This window comes from Mobula hypostoma, chromosome 8 (genome assembly GCF_963921235.1).
Source record: "Mobula hypostoma chromosome 8, sMobHyp1.1, whole genome shotgun sequence".
NCBI lineage: Eukaryota > Metazoa > Chordata > Chondrichthyes > Myliobatiformes > Myliobatidae > Mobula > Mobula hypostoma.
This window is the reverse complement of record NC_086104.1, coordinates 95,598,067-95,624,570: the sequence shown is the minus strand read 5'-3', so window position 1 is coordinate 95,624,570 and position 26,504 is coordinate 95,598,067. Positions and strand designations below refer to the sequence as shown.

Sequence of the window (26,504 nt, the reverse complement as noted above, 5' to 3'; positions counted from 1 at the left end):
TGATATTGTGGACATCACTGAATCATAGCTGAAGAAAGGTGGTATTTGGCAGCTTAACACCCAAGGATACGTATTGTATTGAAAGAACAATCAGAGGGCAGAGGGCAGCAGGAGTGGGGTAGCTCTGTTGGTAAAAAATGAATTCAAATCCTCAGAAAAAGATGACATGGGATGGGAAAATATAGGATCTTTATCAGTGGAGTTTGGTGATTGCCAGGGTAAAAGGACCCTGATGGGAGTTATTTACAGGCCCCCAAACAGTAACCAGGATGTGGGATATAAATTACAATGGGAGTTAGAAAAGGCAATGTTACGATAGCCATCAGAAATTACAACATGCAGCAAGATTAGGACAGACATTTTGATGCAAGACTCCAAGAGAGGGCATCGGTAGAATGCCTATGACATAGCTTTTAAGAGTAGCTTGTGGTTGAGCCCACTAGGGGAAAGGCAATTCTGGATTGAGTGTTGTGTAACGAACCAGATTTGATTACTGAGCTTAAGGTAAAGTAAACTTGGGAGGCAGATAGAATTCACCCTGCAGTTTGGAAGGAAGATGAAGCCAGATGTATTGATATTACAGTAGAGTTAGGGAATTACAGAGGCATGAGAGAGGAGCTGGCCAAAGTTGATCAGAAGGGGGCACTATCAGGAGTGAGAGCAGAACAGCAATGGCTGGAGTTTCTGAGGGCAACTTGAAAGGTAGAGGAACGTCCATTTGGAAAACAGTGAGGAGGAATGTCTTTAGCCAGACGGTGTAAAATCTGCAGGATTCATTGCCACAGGCAGCTGTGGAGACCAGATCACTGGGTGCTTTAAGACGGAGGTTGATAGGCACTTGATTAGTCAGGGTGTCAGAGATTACAGGGAGAAGGCAGGAGAATAGGGTCGACAGGGATAATAAATCAGCCATGACGGAATGACAGAGCATACTCGATGTGCCAGCTGGTTTAATTCTGATTGATTACCACTTATTTCTCCATTGGTTGATGTTAGCATGTCCCAAGGTACCACATAAATGGAAGTCTTTCTTATTCTGTTGTTTCCCTAGACGACAGCGAGCTGAGCCACCCTGAGAGTGGCCGGGGGGCTACATTTGGTTTAATTTCATTACAGCAATGTTCAGTGACCGTTTAATTAAATATGAAGTATTAAAAACAATAAATATCTAACCAGGACATTTGTTTAATCAAGAGACTTAACATAATGTATTCTTAAGTATTACTAACTCAACTTATTCGTTGTTTGAACTTGTAAGTACCTAGAGGTAGAATTTTCTCCATATGATTACACTCAGTTTGTGCTACTTGGATTACACTTCATGTTTCTTGTTCTATTCATTTCCATATTTACAACATTAAAATCTTTATTAAGCTAGTCTTCATCTGACAGCCTCATAGAACAAAGTGGACTCCTTTACTTCTTTAAAGAACTACTCCTTGATGTATCATGAAAGAAATTTCTCTAGCCAGAGCGTGCTGAATCTGTGGAATTCATTACTACAGACGGTTGTGAAGGCCATGTCATTCAGTATATTGAAAGTGGAGATTGATAAGTTCTTGATTAAACAGGATGTCAAAGGTTACTGGGAGAAGGCAGGAAAATTCCGCTGCTATGTGTTATGGTCTTATGGAGAGGTAGCCCGCTGCAGTCTCACCTTTACAGCCTAAAATGGCTTTTTCTGCAAAGGGTTCATATTCTCAACTTTTGAAATTTCTGACTTTAAATAAAAAGGCCATGAAAGGTATAATATAAATGTACATTTAAATGATTTTTGGAAAGGTTTCACTGGTGTTCTCCAATCAGTTTCTTACTCAGTTAATTATTTTCTTGATTGAGGTAGGCAGGTAGTCACGGGAGTTAGATAAGTGGGTGACAGTCAGGAGAGGGAAGGGCAAAAGACTACCCTCTAGATACTACCCCAGTGGCTGGGACTTTTGTTGAAGTACCCCAGTACTTCAACAAAAGTACTCCTGCTTGAGTACTGTTGGGGAGACAGCCAACCTGGGGGAAGCAACAGTGGCCGTGCTCTGGCACAGAGGGTAGGGAAAGGAAGAGAATGGCAGCAGTGATAGGGGTCTCTATAGTTAAGGGGTCAGACAGGTGATTCTGTGGACGCAGGAAAGAAACACGGATGGTAGTTTGCCTCCCAGGTGCCAGGGTCTGGGATGTTTCTGATCACGTCCCCGATATCCTGAAGTGGGAAGGAGAACAGCCAGAGGTCATGGTACATATTGGTACCAACGACGCAGGTAGGGAAAGGGAGGAGGTCCTGAAAACAGACGACAGGGAGTTAGGAAGGAAGTTGAAAAGGAGGACCACAAAGGTAGTAATCTCGGGATTACTGCCTGTGCCACATGACAGAATAGAGTAGGAATAGAATGGGTGAAGGATAAATGCGTGGCTGAGGGATTGGAGCAGAGGGCAGGGATTCAGATTTCTGGATTGGGACCTCTTTTGGGGCAGGTGTGGCCCGTACAAAAAGGACAGGTTGCACTTGAATCCCAAGGGGACCAATATACTGGCGGAGAGGTTTGCAAAGGCTATTGGGGAGAGTTTAAACGAGAATTGCTGGGGGGTGGGAACCGAACTGAAGAAACGGAGGAAGAGGCAGTTGGCTCACAAATAGAGAAAGCTTGGAGAGAATGCCAGAGGGAGGATAGGCAGGTGGTAGAGAAGGGACGCATTCAGACCGATGGTTTGAGGTGTGTCTATTTTAATGCAAGGAGTGTTATGGACAAAGTGGATGAGCTTAGAATGTGGATCAGTATTTGGAGCTATGATGTGGTGGCCATTACAGAGACTTGGATGGCTCAGGGGCAGGAATGGTTACTTTGAGTGCCAGGCTTAGATGTTTCAGAAAGGACGGAGAGAGACAGAAGAGGTGGGGGCGTGGAACTGCTGATCGGAGATAGTGTCACGGCTGCAGAAAAGGAGAAAATCATGGAGAGGTTGTCTACAGAGTCTCTGTGGATGGAAGTTAGGAACAGGAAGGGGTCAATAACTCTACCGGGTGTTTTTTATAGACCATCCAATAGTAACAGGGACATTGAGGAGCAGATAGGGAGACAGTTTCTAGAAAGGTGTGATAATAACAGGGTTGTTGTTCTTGATTTCCCAAATATCAATTGACATCTCCCAAGAGTGAAGGGTTTAGATAGGGTGGAGTTTGTTACGTGTGTTCAGGAAGGTTTCTTGACACAATATGTAGAGAAGCCTATAAGAGAAGGCTGTGCTTAATCTGGTGTTGGGAAATGAACCTGGTCAGATGTCAGGTCTCTCAGTGGGAGAGCATTTTGGAGATAGTGATCACAATTCTATCTCATTTACCATAGCATTGGAGAGAGATAGGAACAGACAAGTTAGGAAAGCATTTGACTAGAGTAAGGGGAAATATGAGGCTAACAAGCAGGAACTTGGAAGCATAAATTGGAAACACATGTTCTCAGGGGAACATACGGAAGAAATGTGGCAAATGTTCAGGGGATATTTGCTTGGAGTTCTGCATAGGTACGTTCCAATGAGACAGGGAAAGGATGGTAGGGTACAGGAACTGTGGTATACAAAGGCTGTTGTAAATCTAGTCAAGAAGAAAAGGAGAGCTTACAAAAGGTTCAAAAAAATGATAGAGATCTAGAAGATTATAAGGCTATCAGGAAGGAGCTTAAGAATGAAATTAGGAGAGCCAGAAGGGGCCATGGGAAGGCCTTGGTGGACAGGATTAAGGAAAACCCCAAGGCGAGTATGTGAAGAGCAAGAGAATAAGACGTGAGAGAATAGGACCAATCAAGTGTGATAGTGGAAAAGTGTGTATGGAACTGGAGGAGATAGCAGAGGTACTTAATGAATACTTTACTTCAGTATTCACTATGGAAAAGGATCTTGGCGATTGTAGTGATGACTTGAGCATGTAGGTATGCTTGAGCATGTAGATATTAAGGAAGAGGATTGTTGGAGCTTTTGGAAAGTATCGTTGGATAAATCACCAGGACTGGATGAGATGCACCCCAGGCTACTGTGGGAGGTGAGGGAGGGGATTGCTGAGCCTCTGGCGATGATCTTTGCATCATCAATGGGGATGGGAGAGGTTCTGGAGGATTGGAGGGTTGCAGATGTTGTTCCCTTATTCAAGAACGGGCGTAGAGATAGCCCAGGAAATTATAGACCAGTGAGTCTTACTTCAGTGGTTGGTAAGTTGATGGAGAAGATCCTGAGGGGCAGCATTTATGAACATTTAGAGAGGCATAATATGATTAGAAATAGTCAGTATGGCTTTGTCAAAAGCAGGTCGTGCCTTAGGAGCTTGATTGAATTTTTTTGAGGATGTGACCAAACACATTGATAAGGTAGAGCAGTAGATGTAGTGTAAATGGATTTCAGCAAGGCATTTGATAAAGTACCCCATGCAAGGCTTATTGAGAAAGTAAGGAGGCATGGGATCCAAGAGGACATTGCTTTGTGGATCCAGAATCGGCTTGCCCACAGAAGGCAAAGAGTGGTTGTAGACGGGTCATATTCCGCGTGGAGGTCGGTGACCAGTGGTGTGCCTCAGGGATCTGTCTGGGACCCCTACTCTTCGTGATTTTTATAAATAACCCGGATGAGGAAGTGGAGGGATGGGTTAGTAAATTTGCTGATGACACAAAGGTTGGGGGTGTTGTGGATAGTGTGGAGGTCTGTCAGAGGTTACAGTGGGACATCAATAGGATGCAAAACTGGGCTGAGAAGTGGCAGATAGAGTTCAACCCAGATCAGTGTGAGGTAGTTCATTTTGGTAGGTCAAATATGATGGCAGAATTTAGTATTAATGGTAAGACTCTTGGCAGTGTAGAGGATCAGAGGGATCTTGGGGTCCAAGTCCATAGGACATTCAAAGCTGCTACGCAGGCTGACTCTGTGGTTAAGAAGGCATATGGTGCATTGTCCATCATCAATTGTGGGATTGAGTTTAAGAGCTGAGAGGTAATGCTGCAGCTATATAGGATCCTGGTTAGACCCCACTTGGAGTACTGTCCTCAATTCTGGTCGCCTCACTACAGGAAGGATGTGGAAACCATAGAAAGGGTGCAAAAAAGATTTACAAGGATGTTGCCTAGATTGGGAGCATGCCTTATGAGAATAGGTTGAGTGAACCCGGCCCTTTTTCCTTGGAGCAATGGAGGATGAGAGGTGACCTGATAGAGGTGTATAAGACGATGAGAGACATTGATTGTGTGGTTAGTCAGAGGCTTTTTCCCAGGGCTGAAATGGCTAGCACGAGAGGGCACAGTTTTAAGGTGCTTCAAAGTAGGTACAGAGGAGATGTGAGGGGTAAGTTTTTTATGCAGAGAGTGGTGAGTGTGTGGAATGGGCTGCTGGCGACAGTGGTGGAGGCGGATACAATAGGGTCTTTTAAGAGACTCCTGGATAGGTACATGGAGCTTAGAAAAATAGAGGGCTATGGATAACCCTAGGTCATTTCTCAGGTAAGGATATGTTCAGCACAGCTTTTTGGGCCGAAGGACCTGTATTGTGCTGTAGGTTTTCTATGTCCTATGTTTCTGTGAGTCATAGAGCCATATGGCACAGACATGGGCACTTCATCCCACTGTTTCTATGCCGTCCATAAACCACCTACGTACATTAATCCTTTACCCTCCCCAAACCCTCATCTACCTCCCTAATTGTACCACTCATCCATCCACTGGGAACAATGTTTTTTTTTAAACAGTGGCCAATTAATCTGCTAGCCTGCAGATCTTTGGGATGTAGGAGGAAGCCAGAGGAAGCCCCAGAGGGTACGGGGAGAAGGCAGCGGGTGGCGGTGAATGGAAGAATTGGATCAGCCCATGACTGAATGGCTGAGCAGACTCAATGGGCCAAATGACCTACCTCTGCTCCTATATCTTATATATGTGTGTTCTTACTGATATTCATGTGTGTTTGTTGAATTGTATGCATCTAGCCGCGGCTTCGTGGGGGAGGTGGGCTTCAGGACTCATTACGTGATTGTGATCTTGTGTGTGACTTTGCACCTTCACCCTGTCGTAATGTTGTCTCATTTGGCATTCATGAGTAATCGTATATGGTTAAATGACGATTAAATGAATTGGATTGAAATCAGCTGCTAGTGTGAATCTGCTGGCAAAGCCTGTTCCAGCTTGTGCCCAGTGTAGGAATATCAAGGCCATTTCAGTAGAAGAACCGCTACTTCTAGCAAGAGTGAGTATTATTTCAGAGCAACACACTCAAAATGCTGGAGGAACTCAGCAGGTCAGGCAGTATCTACAGAAGTGAATAAATAGTTGACGTTTCGGCCAAGTCCCTTCAACAGGACCGGAAAGGAAGGGGGAAGAGGCTAGAATAAGACCATGGGGGAGGGGAAGGAGCTCAAACTGGCAGGTGACAAATGAGACCAGCTCATGGGGGAGGGGGGGATGACGTAAAAAGCTGGGCGTGATAGCTCATCCTCCTTCCCTTTCTTCTGTGGTCCACTCTCCTCTCCTATCAGATTCCTTCTTCTGCAGCCCTTCACCTTTTCCACAGCTCACCCCCCCACCATCTTACTTCACCCCTCTCCCATGGTGTGCTTCATAACCAACCTGTCGAAGCACTTCATCACATACCACCAGACTACAGTCACTGAGGCAGGTTATCACGATCTTCTTGGGCACCGGTATTATTGAAGTCTGCTGGAAGCAGGCGGGTACCTCAGACTGCCGAAGCGAGAGGTCGAAGTTGCCAGTAGACAGTGCAGCCAGTTGGTGAGCCCAGGCCATCAGTACTCAGCCTGCACCACTGTAGCAGGGAAGGCCAACCCTGAGAAGGGTGCATTCAGTTTGGAGAGACTGATCGGTTAAGTAAGTAGACCAAGAGTTAGCAAATGTAGGAAAATGTGAAGCTCTTCATTTTGGAGAAAAAACTCTTTATTTAACTGAAGAGATTACAGACAGCTGCAAGTTGATTTACTACTTCTTCATGTATAAAATGGAGATCCTTGCCCATAAAACACAGGGCTAAATCCTTGGACATATTCAGTGCTCAGATAGAAGGGAATTAAAGGCTGGGACAGGAAAGTTAAAGATAGATCAGCTGTCATCTTAATGAACAGTGAAGCAGGCTCTATCCTTTCCTATATCTTATTTCTCACTATTTTTGAGTGTTTTAATATTAACTTTTTTTAATAGTATTTGTATGTTTTTGAACGACATTGAGGATTTGAGTACTCAGGATGTGCACAGCACAACTGGCAGGTGTGTTTACAGACAATTTTAATCTCTCCCTCTCCCAGTGCAGAGTGCCCTCCTGCTTCAAATTATCCACCATTGTCCCTGTACCAAAAAAGACCAAGGTAACATGTCTGAACGACTGGCATCCTGTCACACTCACCTCAATAATAAGCAAATGCTTTGAGAGGCTGGTCAAGGATTACATCTGTAGCATGCTACCTCCCACACTGGACCCCCTACAATTCACCTACTGACACAACCGATCGACAGATGACGTAATAGGCACTACTCTACACACCCTTCAGTAGTTGCATAGACACCTAAAGAGCAGACTGTCTGTTGGATGGAAACGACCAACAACTCTGATAGAGGCAGATGCCGAGTTTTTAAGCTCACCAATGGGAGGTGGTGCTTTAGCACTGCTGTCCCACCACCTCAAGAGAGTCTTGATCATAAGCGGGCCGAAACTCCTGAAGACAGGTGGCAGATCAACTGATGATCCCACTGGTGATAGTGCAGGACAGTTAACATCTTAGTCCAGGTGTATTTTCAATTCTTACTGCCCTTACACATTTGGAGAAGAAGGATGCTTATGTGAGAATACTGTTCTTGGTCTGCAGCTCAGCATTCAACACCATAATTCCATCCAGACTCGACAGGAAGCTCAGAGACCTTGGCCTTGACTCTGTCTTGTGCAGCTGGATCCTGGATTTCCTGTCAGATCACCGGCAGGTGGTAAGAGTGGGCTCCCTCACCTCCACCCCTCTGACTCTCAACACAGGAGCCCCTCAGGGCTGTGTACTAAATCCCCTCATTTTCACCCATGACTGTGTCGCCACCCACGGCTCTAATCTGCTAACTAAATTTTCCGACGACATTACATTGATTGGCCTAATCTCAAACAATAATGAGGTGGCCTACAGGGAAGAAATCATCACCCTGACACAGTGGTGTCAAGAAAACAACCTCTCCATCAATGTCACAGAAACAAAGGAGCTGGTTGTGGACTTCAGGAGGAATGGAGACAGGCTAACTCCTATTGATGTCAATGGATCTGGGGTTGAGAGGGAAAAAGCTTCAAGTTCCTCAGCATCCACATCACTGAGGACCTCACGTGGTCTGTACACACCAGCTGTGTGGCAAAATAGGCACAATAGCACCTCTTTCACCTTAGAAGGTTGAGGAAGTTTGGTATGGGCCTCCAAAAATCCTAAGAACTTTCTACAGGGGCACAATTGAGACCATCCTGACTGGCTGCATCACTGCCTGGTATGGGAACTGTAATTCCCTTAATCACAGGACTCTGCAGAGAGTGGTGCGGACAGCCCAGCACATCTATAGTTGTGGACTTCTCATGATGCTGGACATTTCCAAAGGCAGGTGTGAAAAAAGGGCCCGAAGGATCATTGGGGATCTGAGTCACCCCAACCACAATCTATTCCAGCTGCTGCCGTCTGGGAAATGGTCCTGGAACAGCTTCTTCCAGCAGGCCATCAGAATGATTAACTCACACTGATTTGAGTGTATTTCTATGTTACATTGACTGTTCTAATTATTATAAGTTATTATAAATTACTATGATTGCACATTGTACATTTAGACGGAGACGTAACGTAAAGAATTTTACTCCTCGTGTATGTGAAGGATGTAAGAAATTCAGTTCATTTTCTGTGGTAGATTTGACATGCAGTTAAACATACAGGTGTGGATTTTCATAGTCAGGGCTTGTTCTGTCTCCTGCTAGGTGTAGATACATATTTACCATGCAAATATGAGTAGCTAACCACAATAGGAAGTACAGCCCATTCTGCAAATAATAATAAACACTAGCATCCACCCCTAATAAAAATGTTGTTAGTTGAGATACCCATGGCTGTGTGACCAGCTTCTGCTCTAACTCCATCCACAAGTTTGCAAATGATCCACGGTAATGGCAGCAACTCAAATAATGATGAGTCAGAGTGCAGGAAGGAGATGGAGAGCCCAGTGACGTGGTGTGCTGACAGTAACCTTTCTCTCAAAGTCATCAAGACAAAAGAAATGATGGTTGATCTTTGGAGGGGCTGGGGGGGTAGTGCACATTCTGTTTACGGCAACAATGTTGAGGTTGAGAGTTTCAAGTTCCAAGGACAAACCATCACCAGTAACCTGTCCTGGTCAAAGCACATTGATGTCACATCCAAGGATGGTCACCAGCATCCCTATTTCAGAGTTGCTGGTGAACGCAGCAGGCCAGGCAGCATCTCTAGGAAGAGGTACAGTCGATGTTTCGGGACGAGACCCTTCGTGAGGACTAACTGAAGGAAGAGCTAGTAAGAGATTTGAAAGTGGGAGGGGGAGGGGGAGATCCAAAATGATAGGAGAAGACAGGAAGGGGAGGGATGGAGCCAAGAGCTGGACAAGTGATTGGCAAAAGGGATATGAGAGGATCATGGGACAGGAGGCCCAGGGAGAAAGAAAAGGGGGAGGGGAGCCCAGAGCATGGGCAAGGGGTATAGTGAGAGGGACAGAGGGAGGAAAAGAAGGGAGAGAAAAACAATGTGCATGTATAAATAAATAACGGATGGGGTACGAGGGGGAGGTGCGGCATTAGCGGAAGTTAGAGAAGTCAATGTTCATGCCATCAGGTTGGAGGCTACCCAGACGGAATATAAGGTTTGTTCCTCCAACCTGAGTGTGGCTTCATCTTTACAGTAGAGGAGGCCGTGGACAGACATATCAGAATGGGAATGGGATGTGGAATTAAAATGTGTGGCCACTGGGAGATCCTGCTTTCTCTGGCAGACAGAGCGTAGGTGTTCAGCGAAACGATCTCCCAGTCTGCATCAGGTCTCGCCAACATATAGAAGGCCACATTGGGAGCACCGGATGCAGTATATCACCCCAGCCGACTCACAGGTGGTGTCGCCTCACCTGGAAGGACTGTCTGGGGCCCTGAATGGTGGTGAGGGAGGAAGTTTAAGGGCATGTGTAGCACTTGTTCCGCAACAAGGGTAAGTGCCAGGAGGGAGATCAGTGGGGAGGGATGGGGGGGGACAAATGAAAAAGGGAGTCGCGTAGGGAGCGATCCCTGCGGAAAGCAGAGAGAGGTGGGGGAGGGAAAGATGTGCTTAGTGGTGGGATCCTGTTGGAGGTGGCGGAAGTTACGGAGAATAATATGTTGGACCCGGAGGCTGGTAGGGTGGTAGGTGAGGACAAGGGGAACCCTATTCCTAGTGGGGTGGCGGGAGGATGGAGTGAGAGCAGATGTGCATGAAATGGGGGAGATGCTTTTGAGAGCAGAGTTGATGGTGGAGGAAGGGAAGCCCCTTTCTTTAAAAAAGGAGGACATCTCCCTCGTTCTGGAATGAAAAGCCTCATTCTGAGAGCAGATGCGGCGGAGACGGAGGAATTGCGAGAAGGGGATGGCATTTTTGCAAGAGACAGGGTGAGAAGAGGAATAGTCCAGATAGCTGTGAGAGTCAGTAGGCTTATAGTAGACATCAGTAGATAAGCTGTCTCCGGAGATAGAGACAGAAAGATCCAGAAAGGGGAGGGAGGTATCAGAAATGGACCACGTAACTTGAGGGCAGGGTGAAAGTTGGAGGCAAAGTTAATAAAGTCAATGAGCTCAGCATGCGTGCAGGAAGCAGTGCCAATGCAGCTGTCGATGCAGTGAAGGAAAAGTGGGGGATAGATACCAGTATAGGCTTGGAACATGGATTGTTTCACAAAAACAAAAAGGCAGGCATAGCTGGGACCCATACGGGTGCCCATAGCTACACCTTTAGTTTGGAGGAAGTGGGGGGAGCCAAAGGAGAAATTATTAAGAGTAAGGACTAATTCTGCGAGACGGAGCAGAGTGGTGGTAGAGGGGAACTGGTTAAGTCTGTAATCCAAAAAGAAGTGGAGAACTTTGAGAACTTCCTGGTGGGGGATGGAAGTATATAAGGACTGGACATCCATGGTGAAAATAAAGCGGTGGGGGCCAGGGAACTTAAAATCATTGAAAAGTTTAAGAGTGTGAGAAGTGTAACGAACATAGGTAGGAAGGGATTGAACAAGGGGGGACAAAACAGTGTCGAGGTATGCAGAAACGAGTTCGGTGGGGCAGGAGCAAGCTGAGACAATAGGTCTGCCAGGACAGGCAGGTTTGTGGATTTTGGGTAGGAGGTAGAAACAGGAAGTGCGAGGTGTGGGAACTATAAGGTTGGTACAATGGATGGGAGATCCCCTGAGCGGATAAAGTCAGTGATGGTGTGGGAGACAATGGCCTGGTGCTCCTTCGTGGGGTCACGATCGAGGGGTAAATAAGAGGAGGTATTTGCGAGTTGTCGCTGTGCCTCGGCAAGGTAGAGGTCAGTACGCCAGACAACAACAGCACCCCCCTTACCAGCAGGTTTTATAGTAAGGTTAGGATTAGTGCGGAGGGAGTGGAGAGCAGAGCGTTCCGAAGGAGTGAGGTTGGAATGGGAACAAGGTGCGGTGAAGTCGAGACGGTTGATGTCCCGTCGGCAGTTAGCGATAAAGAGATCCAGAGCAGGCAGAAGACCAGAGCAGGGTGTCCATGAAGAAGAGGAGGGTTGAAGATGGGCGAAGGGGTCATCGGTGGGGGTGGAAGAGTCCTTGCCGAAGAAGTAGGCTCGGAGACGGAGACGGCGGAAGAAGAGTTCCGCATCATGGCGAACGCGGAACTTGCTGAGATGTGGGCGAAGGGGGACAAAGGTGAGGCCCTTACTGAGAACAGAGCGTTCTGCCTCCGACTGCTGAAGGTCGGAGGGTATGGTAAAGACCCAGCACGGATGAGAACTGGGATCAGAGGGGGGAAGGGAGAAGCTGGGGGTGTCAGTGGAGAGGGGAGGGTTGGGGTGAGAGGAAGATGGAGCCTCTGAGGGCCCAGGAGCTGACGGTGGGATCTGAAGGAGATGGGGTTGCAGAGTGGTGGTGGGAGAAGGGGAGACAAGGGTCACAATGGCAGCACATAAAGACCCGGCCTGGAGTTCAAGGCTGTAGTCTCTTACTAGCTCTTCTTTCAGTTAGTCCTGATGAAGGGTCTCGGCCCGAAACGTCAATTGTACCTCTTCCTAGAGATGCTGCCTGGCCTTCTGCATTCACCAGCAACTTTGATGTGTGTTGCTTGAATTTCCAGTATCTGCAGAATTTCTTGTGTTTGAGCATCCCTATTTCCTCAGGTTTTCTAAAGAAATTTGGCATGTCCCCTTTGACCCTTGATAATTATTGATGCATCATAGTAAGCATCCTAGCTGAATGCATAATGGCCTGGTTTGGTCACGATCCTGCTTGTGGCTGCAAGAAACTGCATAAAGCTGTGGGCATAGTTCAGCACATCATGGAAACCAGCCTCCCCTCTATAACACCATCAGACATAGAAGCAGAATTCGGCCATTTGGACCCTCAGGTCTGCTCTACCATTTCATCATGGCAGATCCAATTTTTCTCTCAGGCCCAACCTCCTGCCTTCTCCCCATATCCCTTCATGCCCTGACCAAATATCTATCAACCTGTACCTTAAATATACTTAAACACTTGGCCTTCACAGCAGTCTGTAGCAAAGAATTCCACAGATTCACTACTCTCTGACTAAAGGGTCAAAGAACACTGAGGCTGTCTTCAAGAAGGGTCAGAGCCGTCTCTATTTCCTGAGGAGACTGAGGTCCTTTAGCATCTGCTGGACAATGCTGAGGATGTTCTATGAGTCTGTGGTGGCCAGTGCAATTATGTTTGCTGTTGTGTGCTGGGGCAGCAGGCTAAGGGTAGCAGACACCAACAGGATCAACAAACTCGTTCGTAAGGCCAGTGATGTTGTGGGGATGGAACTGGACTCTCTGACGGTGGTGTCTGAAAAGAGGATGCTGTCCAAGTTGCATGCCATCTTGGACAATGTCTCCCATCCACTACATAATGTACTGGTTGGGCACAGGAGTACATTCAGCCAGAGACTCATACCACCGAGATGCAACACAGAGCGTCATAGGAAGTCATTCCTGCCTGTGGCCATCAAACTTCACAACTCCTCCCTTGGAGGGTCAGACACCCTGAGCCAATAGGCTGGTCCCGGACTTATTTCCTGGCATAATTTACATATTACTATTTAACTATTTATGGTTTTATTACTATTTAATTATTTATAGTGCAACTGTAACGAAAACCAATTTCCCCCAGGATCAATAAAGTATGACTATGACTATGAAATACCTCCTCATCTCCGTTCTAAAAGGATGCCCCTCTATTTTGAGGCTGTCTCCTCCGGTCTTAGACTCTCCCACCATAGAAAACATCCCCTCCACATCCACTTTATCGAGGCCTTTCACCATTCGATAGGTTTCAATGAGGTCACCCCTCATTCTTCTGAATTCTAGTGAATACAGGCCCAGAGCCATCAAACACCTTTCATAGGACAAGTCATTCAATCCTGGAATCATTTTCATGAACCTCCTTTGAACCTTCTGCAGTTTCAGCACATCCTTTCTAAGATAAGAGCCCCAAACCTGCTCACAATGCTCCAAGTGAGGCTTCACCAGTGCTTTGTAAAGTTTCAACATTACATCCTTGCTTTTATATTCTAGTCCTCTTGAAATGAATGCTTTCGTTGCATTTGCCTTCCTCACCACAGACTCAATCTGCACATTATTCTTTAGGGAATCCTGCACAAGGACTCCCAAGACTTCTTGCACTTCTGTTTTTTTGTATTTTCTCTCCATTTAAAAAACAGTCAAACTTTTCATTTCTTCTACCAAAGTGCATGACCATACACTTCCTGACACTGTATTCCATCTGCCATTTCTTTACCCTTTCTCCGAATCTGTCTGAGTCCTTCTGTAGCCTAACTACTTCCTCAAAACCACCTGTCCCTCCATTTATCTTCATATCGTCTACATACTTTGCAACAAAGTCATCAATTCCAACGTCCAAAGCATTGACATATAAAATAAAAAGAATCAGTCCCAACATAGCCCCTGTGGAACACCACTATTCACCAGCAACCGACCAGAAAAGGTTCCTTTTATTCCCATTCTTTGCCTCCTGCCAATCAGCCACTGCTTTATCCGTGCTAGTATCTTTCCTGTAATACCATGGGCTCATAGCTCATAACAGCCTCATGTGTGGCGCCTTGTCAAAGGCCTTCTGAAAATCCATCAACTGATTTTCCTTTGTCTATGCTGTTTGTTATTTCTTCAAAGAATTCCAACAGATTTGTCAGGCAAGGTTTTTCCTTGAGGAAACCACGCTGACTACGTCCTATTTTATCATGTGCCTCCAAGTACCCTGACAACTCATTCTTAATAATAGATTCCAACATCTTTCCAACCACTGAGGTCAGACTAACTGGCCTATAATTTCCTTGCTTCTGCCTCTCTCCCTTCTTGAAGAATGGAGTGATATTTGTAATTTTCCAATCTCTGGAACCATTCCAGAATCTAGTGACTCTTGAAAGATTATTACTAATGCATCCACAATCTCTTCAGCTACTTCTTTCAGAACCCTGGGGTGTGCACATTCTGGACTAGATGACTTATCTATCTTTAAACCTTTCAGTTTTTCTTTCTTTCTTTTTAAATCTTTTTATTGAGTAAGTATACAAAAAAGGTAAGCCATATAAACATTAATACAATGTTAAAGTATAATAAAATTCCAAAAGATAACAATACCAAAAAGAAAATACTACAAACAATGTAATTTAAGCATAAGAAACCAAAATAACATAATAGTATACTAGATTTTATATATATCAATAGAAAAAAAGAAAAAAAAACCCCCCAAAAAAAAACCCACCGTGCAACTAACTAAAAGCAAAGCAAAGCAATGGGCTAACTTGAAACCAAACAGAGTTAAACTTAAAATCACGTCCTCAATCCCGACCTCCATTAAAACAGTGAAAAAAAAAACAAGAAGGGTAAATATTACATTAAATGAAAATATCAAATAAAAGGTCCCCAAATCTGTTCAAATTTAAATGAAGAAATTTTCTAAGTACTATACTTCCTTCCTTTCCAATGCTTCCTCCTATATATATTTTAGATTCGATAATTAACCTTAACCCATGTCAGAAAGGTGCATCGGCTATGATTTATAATATTATTATGAAACTCAGGAAAGCTCCATTTGATAAGATTAGGGTAGATTGGGAACAGGAATTGGGGCTTACCATTTCTGTGGATGATTGGGGGCAGATTTTACAATTAGTTAATACTTCCTCTATTTGTGCTAAACATTCCCTAATTCAATTTAAAGTGGTGCATAGAGCACATATGTCCAAAGATAAGTTAGCGCGTTTTTACTCGCATATTAATCCTTTCTGTGATAGATGTTCGGGGCAGATAGCCTCTTTAACTCGTATGTTTTGGTCTTGCCCTACTTTGGAAACTTTTTGGAGAGATATTTTCAATATTATTTCTAAGGTATTAAATATAGATATCTCTCCTCACCCTATTACTGCTATCTTTGGACTACCTAAAATTTCTAGTAATCTTTCCCCTTCAGCCCGTAGAATGATTGCATTTCTTACTTTAATGGCGAAAAGATGTATTTTACAACATTGGAAAGAGCTTAATGCTCCAACTACCTTTTTTTTGGTTTTCTCAGACGATTTTATGTTTGAATCTGGAGAAAATTAGAAGTAACCTTCATGAAACCTTTCAGTTTTTCAAGAACCTTCTCTCTAGTAATGGTAACTTCACACACTTCATGACCCCTAACACCTGAAGCTTCCACCATACTGCTGGTGTCCTCCACAGTGAAGACTGATGTAAAATACTCATTCAGTTCATCCGCCGTTTCACTGTCCCCCAGTACAGCCTCTCCAGCATTATTTTCCGGCAGTCCAATATCCACTCTCACCTCTCTTTTACACTTCAGGTATCTGAAGAAACTTTTGGTATCCTCATTAATATTATTGGCTAGCTTACTTTCATATTCCATCTTTACCTTCTTAATGACTTTTTTTATTTGCCTTCTATTGTTTTTTAAAGCTTCCCAATCCCCTAACTTCCCACTAATCTTTCCTCTATATTATGCCCTCTCTTTGTCTTTTATGTTGGCTTTGACTTCTCTTGTTAGCCATGGTAGTGTCATCTTTCCTTTAGAATACTTCTTCCTCTTTGGGATGTGTATATCCTCTGCCTTCCGAATTGCTTCCAGAAGTTCCAGCCACTGCTGCTCTGCCACCATCCCTGCCAGTGTTCCTTTCCAGTCAATTCTGGCCAACTCCTCTATCACGTCCACATGAGGAAATCTGCAGATGCTGGAATTTCAAGCAACACACCTAAAAGTTGCTGGTGAACGCAGCAGGCCAGGCAGCATCTCTAGGAAGAGGTACAGTCGACGTTTTGGGCTGAGACCCTTCGTCAGGACTAACTCAGTCCTGATGAAGGGTCTTGGCCCAAAACGTCCACTGTACCTCTTCCTAGAGATGCTGCCTGGCCTGCTGCGTTCACCAGCAACTTTTAGGTGTGTTGCTCCTCTATCATGTCTCTGTAATTCCCTTTACTCCACTGTAATGCTGATATATCTGACTTTAGCTTCTCTTTCTCAAATTTCAGAGTGAACTCGATCATATTATGATCACTTGACCCTAAGGGTTCTTCTACCTTAAGCTGTCTAATCAATTCTGGCTCATTGCACAGCACCCAGTCCAGAGTAGCTGATCCCCTCGTGGGCTCGACCGTGAGCTGCTCTAAAAAGCCACTTCATAGGCATTCTAGAAATTTCCCGTCCTGTAATCCAGCACCAACCTGATTTTCCCAATCTACCTACATATTGAAAACTCCTATTACTATTGTGACATTGGCCTTTTGGCATGCATTTTCTAGCTCCCATTGTAATTTGTAGGCTACATCCTTAGTACTATTTGGGGGTCTGTATACAACTCCCATCAGGGTTTCTTCACCCCTGCGTTTCCTTAGTTCTATCCACAACGATTCAACATCTTCTGACCCTATGTCACCACTTTTTAATGATTTGATATGATTCCTCACCAGCAGAGCAACGCTGCCCCCTCTGCCTTCCTGGCTATCCTTTCAATACAATGTGAATCCTTGGACAGTAAAGCTTCCAGCTATGATTTTTCAGCCATGACTCAGTGATGCCTACAACATCACACCTGCCAATCTGCAACTGTGTTGCAAGTTTATTCTGTATGTAAGGCTGGAAGACATAGGACAGAATTAATCCATTCATCTCATTGACTGCCATTTAATCATAGCTGATTTATTTTCCCTCTCAACCCTACTTTTCCCATAACCTCTGATACCCTTTACTAATTAAGTATCTCCGTTTTAAATATACCCAATGACTCGCTACGTTAATCTATGAGTACAGTCCATCATTCATCAATAACTCCATTGGCATGATGATCGCAAGGTAAACTTAGCTGGCAGGTGGGAAACTATATTTACCTTGATGAATCCTCCCCGCATGCCTATACTGTGAATGAGTTGCTCCATCGACAGCCCTTGCAATCCACAGCCTGTAATTTTCCTTTGGGAGTTGTGCTGTTGAACCATGTTTTTCTGGTATCCTGAAGGATCCCGTGAACTGGACTCTCAAGAATGCAAGTACGGCCATGGTGGAGTGGACTTCAGGCCAGACAAACAAACCAATGTTTAGCCCATTTAAGTTCCCAGCCAGTTTTAAAGGATGAAAGTGTTGAGGCCGAGGGCAGATTTTGGACCGGTGTTCAGCTCACTTCTGCACGTCAGCCAGGATCCCCACCGGAGCCAGTCCAGTCGGCGCTGAACTGACTCTGAGGCTGTGGCCTGCAGACCACGGGCTCCTGAACCGCCTGCACTCACCTCGGCATTGGCCTGGCTTCGTGGCAGTGGGCTCGCTTTCAGGAACTCTGCAGTCCATGTTCTGTGTGTTGTTTGTTTACTGTTTCTAATGTTTGTACGATTTGTTCTTTTGTCACACAGTGGATGTTCGATGGTCTTTGTTGTGTGAGACTTTTCATGAATTTTCCTTTGCTTTGTGGCTGCCTGACGAAGGGTCTCGGCCCAAAACATCGACTGTACCTCTTCCTAGAGATGCAGTCAAGGTTGTATATGGTATCAGTACTTTAGTAGTAAATTTACTTTGATAGCAGTGTGGACCCGATCTAACCCCCACTGTCCTGTTGTACTCTCACCCGTGTGTGCCTCATCTTACTGCAGCTGTCAGGTTGTGTTCTGAAGGATACTAGTCTGCCCAGTTACACCCTCACCAGCACACTGGAACCTGTGCACTCCCATCGTCCTGGGTAACCCTGGGAAGCCCCATCTCTGCTTCCATGAGTTTCTGATGTTTCTGGTGATTTCTACTATTGATCAGAGTTGTTAATTCAATAAAAGCAATACCATTTCTGCTGTCTTCTGTTAAAACTCTTACAGTGGAAAGATTAGGCCCAATTTCTCTTATCCACCAAGTCTTCACAAGCACAACCCTCCCGTCCATGTTCAGCTCCATCATGTGTGAGGAGCTAATGGACTTCTTTGTCACCACAAACAATATTATCCCAAAAGCATCTAATGTGAGCTTTGAGCTTTCTCTGGCTTCCCTCTTACCCCTGGGCTCAAATGTCTGAGCTCCAACCCCTGCTGTTTCAACCCTGTGCTATCTTCCAATTTCCCTTCTTGGCCCCGATGCTAACAAAGGTCCCTGTCCTTAAAGTGGTTTTCAAACCTTGTCTCATTAACCAACATTTAAATTACCCATTATAATATTCAAGTGGCTCAGTGTCAAATTTTGTTCATTAATATTCTGGTGAACTATTTGTGAAAAAAGACTGTAATGTAAATATCAGATTTTAAAAAAGTAAATGCTGGAAATAGTCAAATTGAACAATTCTGATGTATGGTCTCAACCCAAAATGTCAACCATCCATTTTCCACAGCAGATGCTGCCTGACCTGCTGAGTTCTTCCAGTCTTTTGTTGTTTAATTGTGATGTGAAGTTGGAAATGTTAGCCATCTCCTAGCAGATCCTGCCTACTGAGTATGCCCAGTATTTTCTGCATTAGGCCAATATTTTCACTATTTAGCTCTTCTTGTAATATAGTCTAGACATTTTTGTTTCTATATTTTTATAACCTTCTCTGCTGTTACTTACTTTCAGTAATATTAATGGCTGAGTCTAAGGTGCCCAAACGATTTCTCACCTTTTTCTTCATATGCAGGCTATTGGAGAATGCAGTTGGATCACATCTGTGCACATCTGCGCAGTTATGCACATAACAACACTGAATTTCGAGCTCTTATTGGAGAACCTCAAATGGGAAAAGTAAGTAATCAAAAGCTCTGGAACAGTTCCAGGGAAGTTGATTTAATGGTTAAACAAAAGTCATCAAACTTACTTTTAGACAATGCTTTCCCACAATTGTAAACCCTGCAAGGGCTTTCCTGAAAGAGATCAGGCATTCTGCCACCAAAAAGTCCTAAAATAGGGTGTCAGACTGTAGCACCTAAAACACCACGTAATAATAGAAACATAGAAACATAGAAAATAGGTGCAGGAGTAGGCCATTCGGCCCTTCGAGCCTGCACCGCCATTTATTATGATCATGGCTGATCATCCAACTCAGAACCCCGCCCCAGCCTTCCCTCCATACCCGCTGATCCCCATAGCCACAAGGGCCATATCTAACTCCCTCTTAAATATAGCCAATGAACTGGCCTCAACGGTTTCCTGTGGCAGAGAATTCCACAGATTCACCACTCTCTGTGTGAAGAAGTTTTTCCTAATCTCGGTCCTAAAAGGCTTCCCCTTTATCCTCAAACTGTGACCACTCGTTCTGGACTTCCCCAACATCGTGAACAATCTTCCTGCATCTAGCCTGTCCAATCCCTTTAGGATTTTATACGTTTCAATCAGATCCCCCCTCAATCTTCTAAATTCCAACGAGTACAAGCCCAGTTCATCCAGTCTTTCTTCATATGAAAGTCCTGCCATCCCAGGAATCAATCTGGTGAACCTTCTTTGTACTCCCTCTATGGTAAGGATGTTTTTCCTCAGATTAGGGGACCAAAACTGCACACAATACTCCAGGTGTGGTCTCACCAAGGCCTTGTACAACTGCAGTAGTACCTCCCTGCTCCTGTACTCGAATCCTCTCGCTATAAATGGGGCCAAGTAGTCTCAAAAACATCAGTGTTTCAGTCCAAGTCATTGACTGTCTATTTCCCGGATTCTGCCCGACCCACCGAGCTCCTCCAGTAGTTTGATTTTTAGATCAGATCTGTAGTCCCTGTCACACCTAGTTATGGGCAGTGAGAGCAATTGAACAAGGCCATCCCCGTCCTTCTTTGTCCCAGCAAGATAGTGGTAGAGACCAGGCTGAAATGGAGGGCTTTGACAAGGTCCCACATAGGAGGTTGGTCAAGAAGTTTTAGTCACTTGACATTCAGGATGAGGTAGTAAATTGGATGTAACATTAGATTCACAGGAGAAGCCAGAGAGTAATTGTAGCTGCTTGCCTCTCTGACTGGAAGCCTGTGACTAGTGGTGTGCCCCAGGGATCAGTGCAGGGTCCATTGTTTGTCATCTATATTAATGATTTTGATAATAATGTGGTGAACTTGATCAGATTGGGGGTGTACTGGACAACCAGGAAGACTATCAGAGCTCTCAGGGGTTTGGGACCAGATGGAAAAATGGGCTGAAAGATGGCAAATGGAATTTAAGTGTAAGATGTTTCACTTTGGGAGGACAGATCAGGGTAGGAATTACACAGTGAACGGTAGGGCACTGAGGAGCGTAGTAGATCTTGAAAGTGGGTTCACAGATAGATAGGGTCATACAGAGAGCTTTTGGAACATTGGCCTTCATAAATCAGGACATTGAATACAGGAGTTAGAATGTAATGTTGAAGTTGTATAAGATGTTGGTGAAGCCAAATTTGGAGTATTGTGGTAACCAACCTCCAGAAAAGAGTACAGATAAAACTTACAAGGATGTTGTCGGGATTCGAGGACCTGAGTTATAGGGAAAGGTTGAACAGGTTAGGACTTTATTTCCCGGAGTTCAGGAGAAAGAGGGGAGATTTGATGGAAGGAGACATAATTGTAAGGGTAAATGCAAGCAGGCTCTTTCCACTGAAGTTGGATGAGACTACAACTAGAGGCCATGAGCTAAGGGTGAAAGATGAAATGTCTAAGGGGGAGCTTCTTCACTTAGAGGGTGGTGAGAGTGTGGAACAAGCTGCCAGCAGAACTGGTGCATGCGGATTCAATTGCAACATTTAATAGAAGTTTGGATAGGTACGTGGATGGGAGGGATAATGGAGAGCTGTGGTCCATGTGCCAGTCGATGAGACAAGACAGAGGCCTATTTCTGTGCTGCAGTGCTATGAGACTCCTCTGCCTACACCAGCTCCCTTATTTGTTTCCATGCAACGCCTCCTCTCCCCTCCTATGGTTTGTTTGCTCCAGATTCTAGCATCTGTGTCCATGTCTGCATACGGATCATGGTTTTTCATTTAAAGAACAATTATATGGCATTAATTGTGATCTTCTCTGTGTCCTGGCAGATCACATCAGCTACAGTCCATGAAGATGGTTATGAGCTCAGCCTCCAACTGAACTTTGTCCTTGCAGGGAATAAGGTCAGTTTGGGTAGGGAGGAAATAGTTAGATTGATCTTACAGAAGGTTTTACCGTCGCCTCAACATCATGGGCTGAAGCACCGGTACCGTGCTGTAATGTTCTGTGTTTTATATTCTATATTCTGAGTTCTGTGAACCTGCAAAGGGACCCAGACAGATTAGGAGAATGGGAAAAAAGTGGCATATGGAATACAGTGTCAGGAAATGTTGCTTATGCACTTTGGCAGAAGTAATAAAAGCGCAGACAATTTTTTATATGTGAAGAAAATTCAGAAATCAGAAGTGCAAGGGGACTTGGGAGTCCTCATGCAGGATTTTCTAAAGGTTAACTTGCAGGTTGAGCTGGTAGTAAGGAAGGTAAATGCAATGTTAGCATTTGTTTCAAGTGGAATTAAATATAAAAGCAAGGATGTAATATTGGGACTTAATAGGGCATTAGGCAGACCACATTTGGGAGTATTATTCTAAGAAAGGATGTGCTGGCATTGGAGAGGGTCTAGAGAGGGTTCATGAGAATGATCCTAGGAATGAAAGGCTTATCATATGAGGATCATTTGATGTCTCCGAGCCTGTATTCACCGGAGTTTAGAAAACGAGGGGGATCTCATTGAAAACTATTGAATATTGAAAGGCCCAGATAGAGTGAATATGGAGAGGATGTTTCCTATAGTGGGTGAGTCTTGGACCAGAGAGCAAAGCCTCAGAATACAAGGACATCCCTTTTGAACAGAGATGAGAAAGAATTCCTTTAGTTAGAGGGGGGTGAATATATGGAATTTGTTACACAGATGGCTGTGGAGGCCAAGTCATTAAAGTGGAGATTGATAGGTTCTTAGTCAGGGCGTCAAAGGCTATGGGATGAAGGCAGGAGAATGGGGTTGAGAAGGACAATAAATTAGCCATGATGGAATGGTAGAGCAGACTTGATCAGCCAAATGGTCTAATTCTGCTCCAATGTGTTTCTTATGGTGTCTTAAGATCTTTGACAAGGTTCCACGTGGTAAGTTGGTCGAGAAGGTTAGTGTGCATGGGATACAGGGTGAAATAGCAAGTTGGATGCAAAATTGGTTTGGTCTTGGGATGCGTGGGATGAAGAAGGTTGCAACAGTTTTAGATGAAACTGGAAGCAAATACCAGATGGAATTCAACTTGGGTAATTGCAAAATGATGCACTTTGGGAAGTTAAACCAGGACAGGACATAGACAGTGAGTAGCAGGGCCGTAGAAAGTCTTACTGAACACGAGACTTGGGTATAAGTAGTGGTGACGCGGGTAAACAATGGTGAAGATGGTGCACAGTACATTTGCCATCATTAACCTAGGTATTGAGTATTCGAATTGGGATGTCATGTTACAATTGTACAAATCATTTGTTAGGCTGCATTTGGATTATCGTGTGCATTTCTAGTAACCGCAGTACTGAGTGGATGTGATTACATTAGAGATGGTACAGAAAAGATTCATAGTAGTGTTACCAAGACGAGAGGGCTTGAGTGATGGACATTTGATAGAGGAAGAAAGGATGTGCTGACATTGGAGAGGGTTCAAAGGAGGTTCACGATGATGATTCCAGGATTGAAAGGCTTGTCATATGAGGAGCGTTTGATGGCTCTGGGCCTCTATTCATTGGAATTCAGAAGAATGAGGGAGATCTCATTGAAACCTATCTTATGTTGAAGGGCCTCAGCAGAATGGATGTTTCCTATGCTGGGAGAGTCTAATAGCAGAGGACACAGCCTCAGATTAGAGGGGTGTCCTTTTAGAACAGAGATGAGGAGGAATTCATTTAGCCATAGAGAGGTAACTCTGTGGAATTCGTTGCCACAGGCAGTTGTGACAGGCAAGTCATTGGGTATATTTAAAGCAGGGATGGATAGATTCTTGATTAGCCAGGGCATGAAAGGATATGGGGAGAAGGCAGGAGATTGGGCCTGAGAGGGAAAATGGATCAGCCATGATGAAATGGAGGAGCAGATCAATGAGCCAAATGGCCTAATTCTGCTCATATATCTTATTGTGAATAATTTATAGAAGTTTATAAAATTATGAGAGGCAGAGATAGAGAAGGTAATCAGTCTTTTTACCAGGGTAGGGGAGTCCAAAACTAGAGGTCACAGGTTTAAGGCAAGAGGGAAAAGCTTTACAGGGGATCAGAAGTACAAACTGTTCAAAGAGTGGAATTAGTGGTAGAGACGGGTACGTGGATAGCAAGGGTTTAGAAGGATGTAGGCCAAATGCAGGCAAATAGGTCCAGCTTGGATAGATATCTTGGTCAACGTGGACCATTTGGGAGCTCTGTGACTATAGATAAAATGCTGGAAATAATCTATGGATCAGGAGGGGAAGCGGTCCAGTTGCCGTTCTTCCTTAGTGGGATTTGAACTCATTGGTTCGACAGGGACATATTTTCTGTTTCAAGAGCACTGAATGTTAGTCATGTCACTCATGCACTGTGTATCACTAGAGCTGCAAATTAACTCATGCTTTGGGAAATACTAAAGTCTGACACCAAGAATGTACTATGAAGCCCTGAGGAGGTCCATATTCGACAAAGCAGTTGGTGAACCTAAAGTTATTGGAAGCTTACTGTGATATTAGTGCTTTCCTTCTATGCTTTTTGTGTTTTTTTCCCTTCTTCCAACAGAACCTACTAACTAGAAACTCGGCAAAGATTTCAGAGAGCAACTACCTTAGCAGCGAAACTGAGGGGAGAGACCTGCTGTACGGCAGTCTGACTAGTCTGGGTAAATTTCCCCGTTTCACAGTGTTCTGTGAGCTGGAGCAAATGAGAGGATGGTATTCAGCGGACAAAATTCCAGCAAGTAAAACCAGTGTGACATCACCTTGTTGGTAGTTTGCTGTGAAAGGTATCAGCGGGAGGAGTGAGCTGGGTGATGCCTGGTTCAATGTGAACTATTTCAGTCCAGAAACAAGTACCACCTGAACCAGCCTCACAACACAAGTCCCAGAATTTCTCAACTATGAGGGCACTAGGGTACACTTCACCTGCGTCCTCTAATGCAGAGTTATTGGAATAGAGCAACTGATAATTTGAAAAGCTCGTGATAATTGATGAACTAGTCCGCTCTACTCTTACGCCTTTGCATTAACTGTGCGTGGTTTATGTACTTGGGCACAGATTACTTGTTACTGTACTGTCCTTTGCTGCCGCTCTTGGCAAGGAGCTTGTCCATTGTCTCCGTAACCTCGTAGGTTTCCTCTCACATCCCAAAGACATGCAGGCTAGTAGGTCACATGGGTGTAATTGGGCAGTGTGGACCTGATGGGTCGGAAAGCCCTGTTACCGTGCTGTATCTCTAAATAGAAAAAAGAATATTGTCATATTTACTAGTTGTGCTCTCTTGAATCTAGTAATGGTCCTTGCAATATCCACCTCCGAGCAACAGAATATACTGTGTGTCTTAATGTCATCTGTGGTCTTGGATATACCACTTAATGTTCCTCAGTCTAATTAATTACCATAAATGATGATAAACTCATATCTGTGTATAGCTCTCTGGGGAAAATCATATGCCACATCCCACCATTTAGACTTTCCAGTTACCCTGTCTTGCCTAGAAATTGGACTTAAATCTACGTGTTTGTATGTTGTTTTGTATGTAAGCATTGGATCGCTTATGTTTATTATCAGCTCAGTTAATGAACATGAGGAGACAGGATCAGTCACTTAGTTTGGCATACCTGACATTTCCAGCAGTCTAAAACTGGATCTGTACTGGGTTGGTCCTGTATTGCTTTATCCTACATTCGCATTTTAAAGTTCCCAAATAAACCAGGCACATGGTAGTTCAACAGCAGGGGCAAGCTTTGTGCTCAGGGGGTTTTACTAATGTGAATCAAATTAAATCTTTGAATCATTTTTCAGTTTTCACAAAAGAGACTCTCAAAAGTTAACATGTATAACTCCTAATTTCTGCTGAGAAACTGCCTGTGTTGTTCAAAGTTTCAGGTGTAAATGGCCCTGTTGTCATCTCTCTCTGTAATGTTCCTGTTTCCAGGTAGTGAGCATCAGTCAGACAGAGCAGACACCTCCAAGAAGCCGAAAAAATCGCGGAGGAAAAAAGAAGTGTTGGTGAAAGAAGACAGGCTGCCAGTCAGTACCTTTCACAGTAACTCTCGTGTACTGTTCAGTCTTGACACTTGGGATCCCTTTAGATTATGTAATGAGATGTATCAGAGTTCTGTGCTCATGGTGAGCAAAGACCGGACAAACAAACCAGCACCTCCCTCCCCCCCCACAAACCACTAAACACTTTTCAAATCTTTCTTCCAATTCCTGTTATTCCATTTATGTACCAACATATTTTATGGTTTTGTTTCCAAATGAGCCAACTCTTGAGTTAAAGAACGGGTCAGATTTGTCAGACACATTAGTTCAGGAGTCCCTCAGACCAATCAGTCTCTCAGTCCATGTGGATTCCAGCGGAACTACCACCCAGATCCTGCAGCAGCCTAGGCCCGACTCCCAGATCCTGCCCACGATAGAGCTTTATGGCAGAAAGCAGTTATACGTTTTGAATACTTTACATCAGTTTGATATTTTAAATAATTTATAATTTAGGGTGCCATGAATTATGCTGTAGATGTAGAACCTACGTATTGAGCCGAGCTGGGGACAGAGCTCTCCATGGGTTTCAGGGCTGGATCTGAGCCTACGCTGCTGGGCTCCAGGTAACATCTGTGTTCCCAGTTCTGCTCTCCAT

General features: G+C 44.4%; 1 protein-coding gene across 5 annotated transcripts in view; it reads left to right on the top strand.

Moving 5' to 3' along the window:
- Positions 1–26,504, top strand: part of dzank1 (double zinc ribbon and ankyrin repeat domains 1) — a 134,934-nt gene that overhangs the window by 101,584 nt on the left and 6,846 nt on the right. For all 5 annotated transcript variants that reach the window (XM_063056400.1, XM_063056397.1, XM_063056398.1 and 2 more), the window contains 4 exons: positions 19,357–19,460; positions 21,706–21,780; positions 24,425–24,524; positions 25,800–25,894. In XM_063056400.1, coding sequence (XP_062912470.1) covers positions 19,357–19,460; positions 21,706–21,780; positions 24,425–24,524; positions 25,800–25,894 — 374 coding nt within the window. The remainder of the gene's footprint in view (positions 1–19,356; positions 19,461–21,705; positions 21,781–24,424; positions 24,525–25,799; positions 25,895–26,504) is intronic.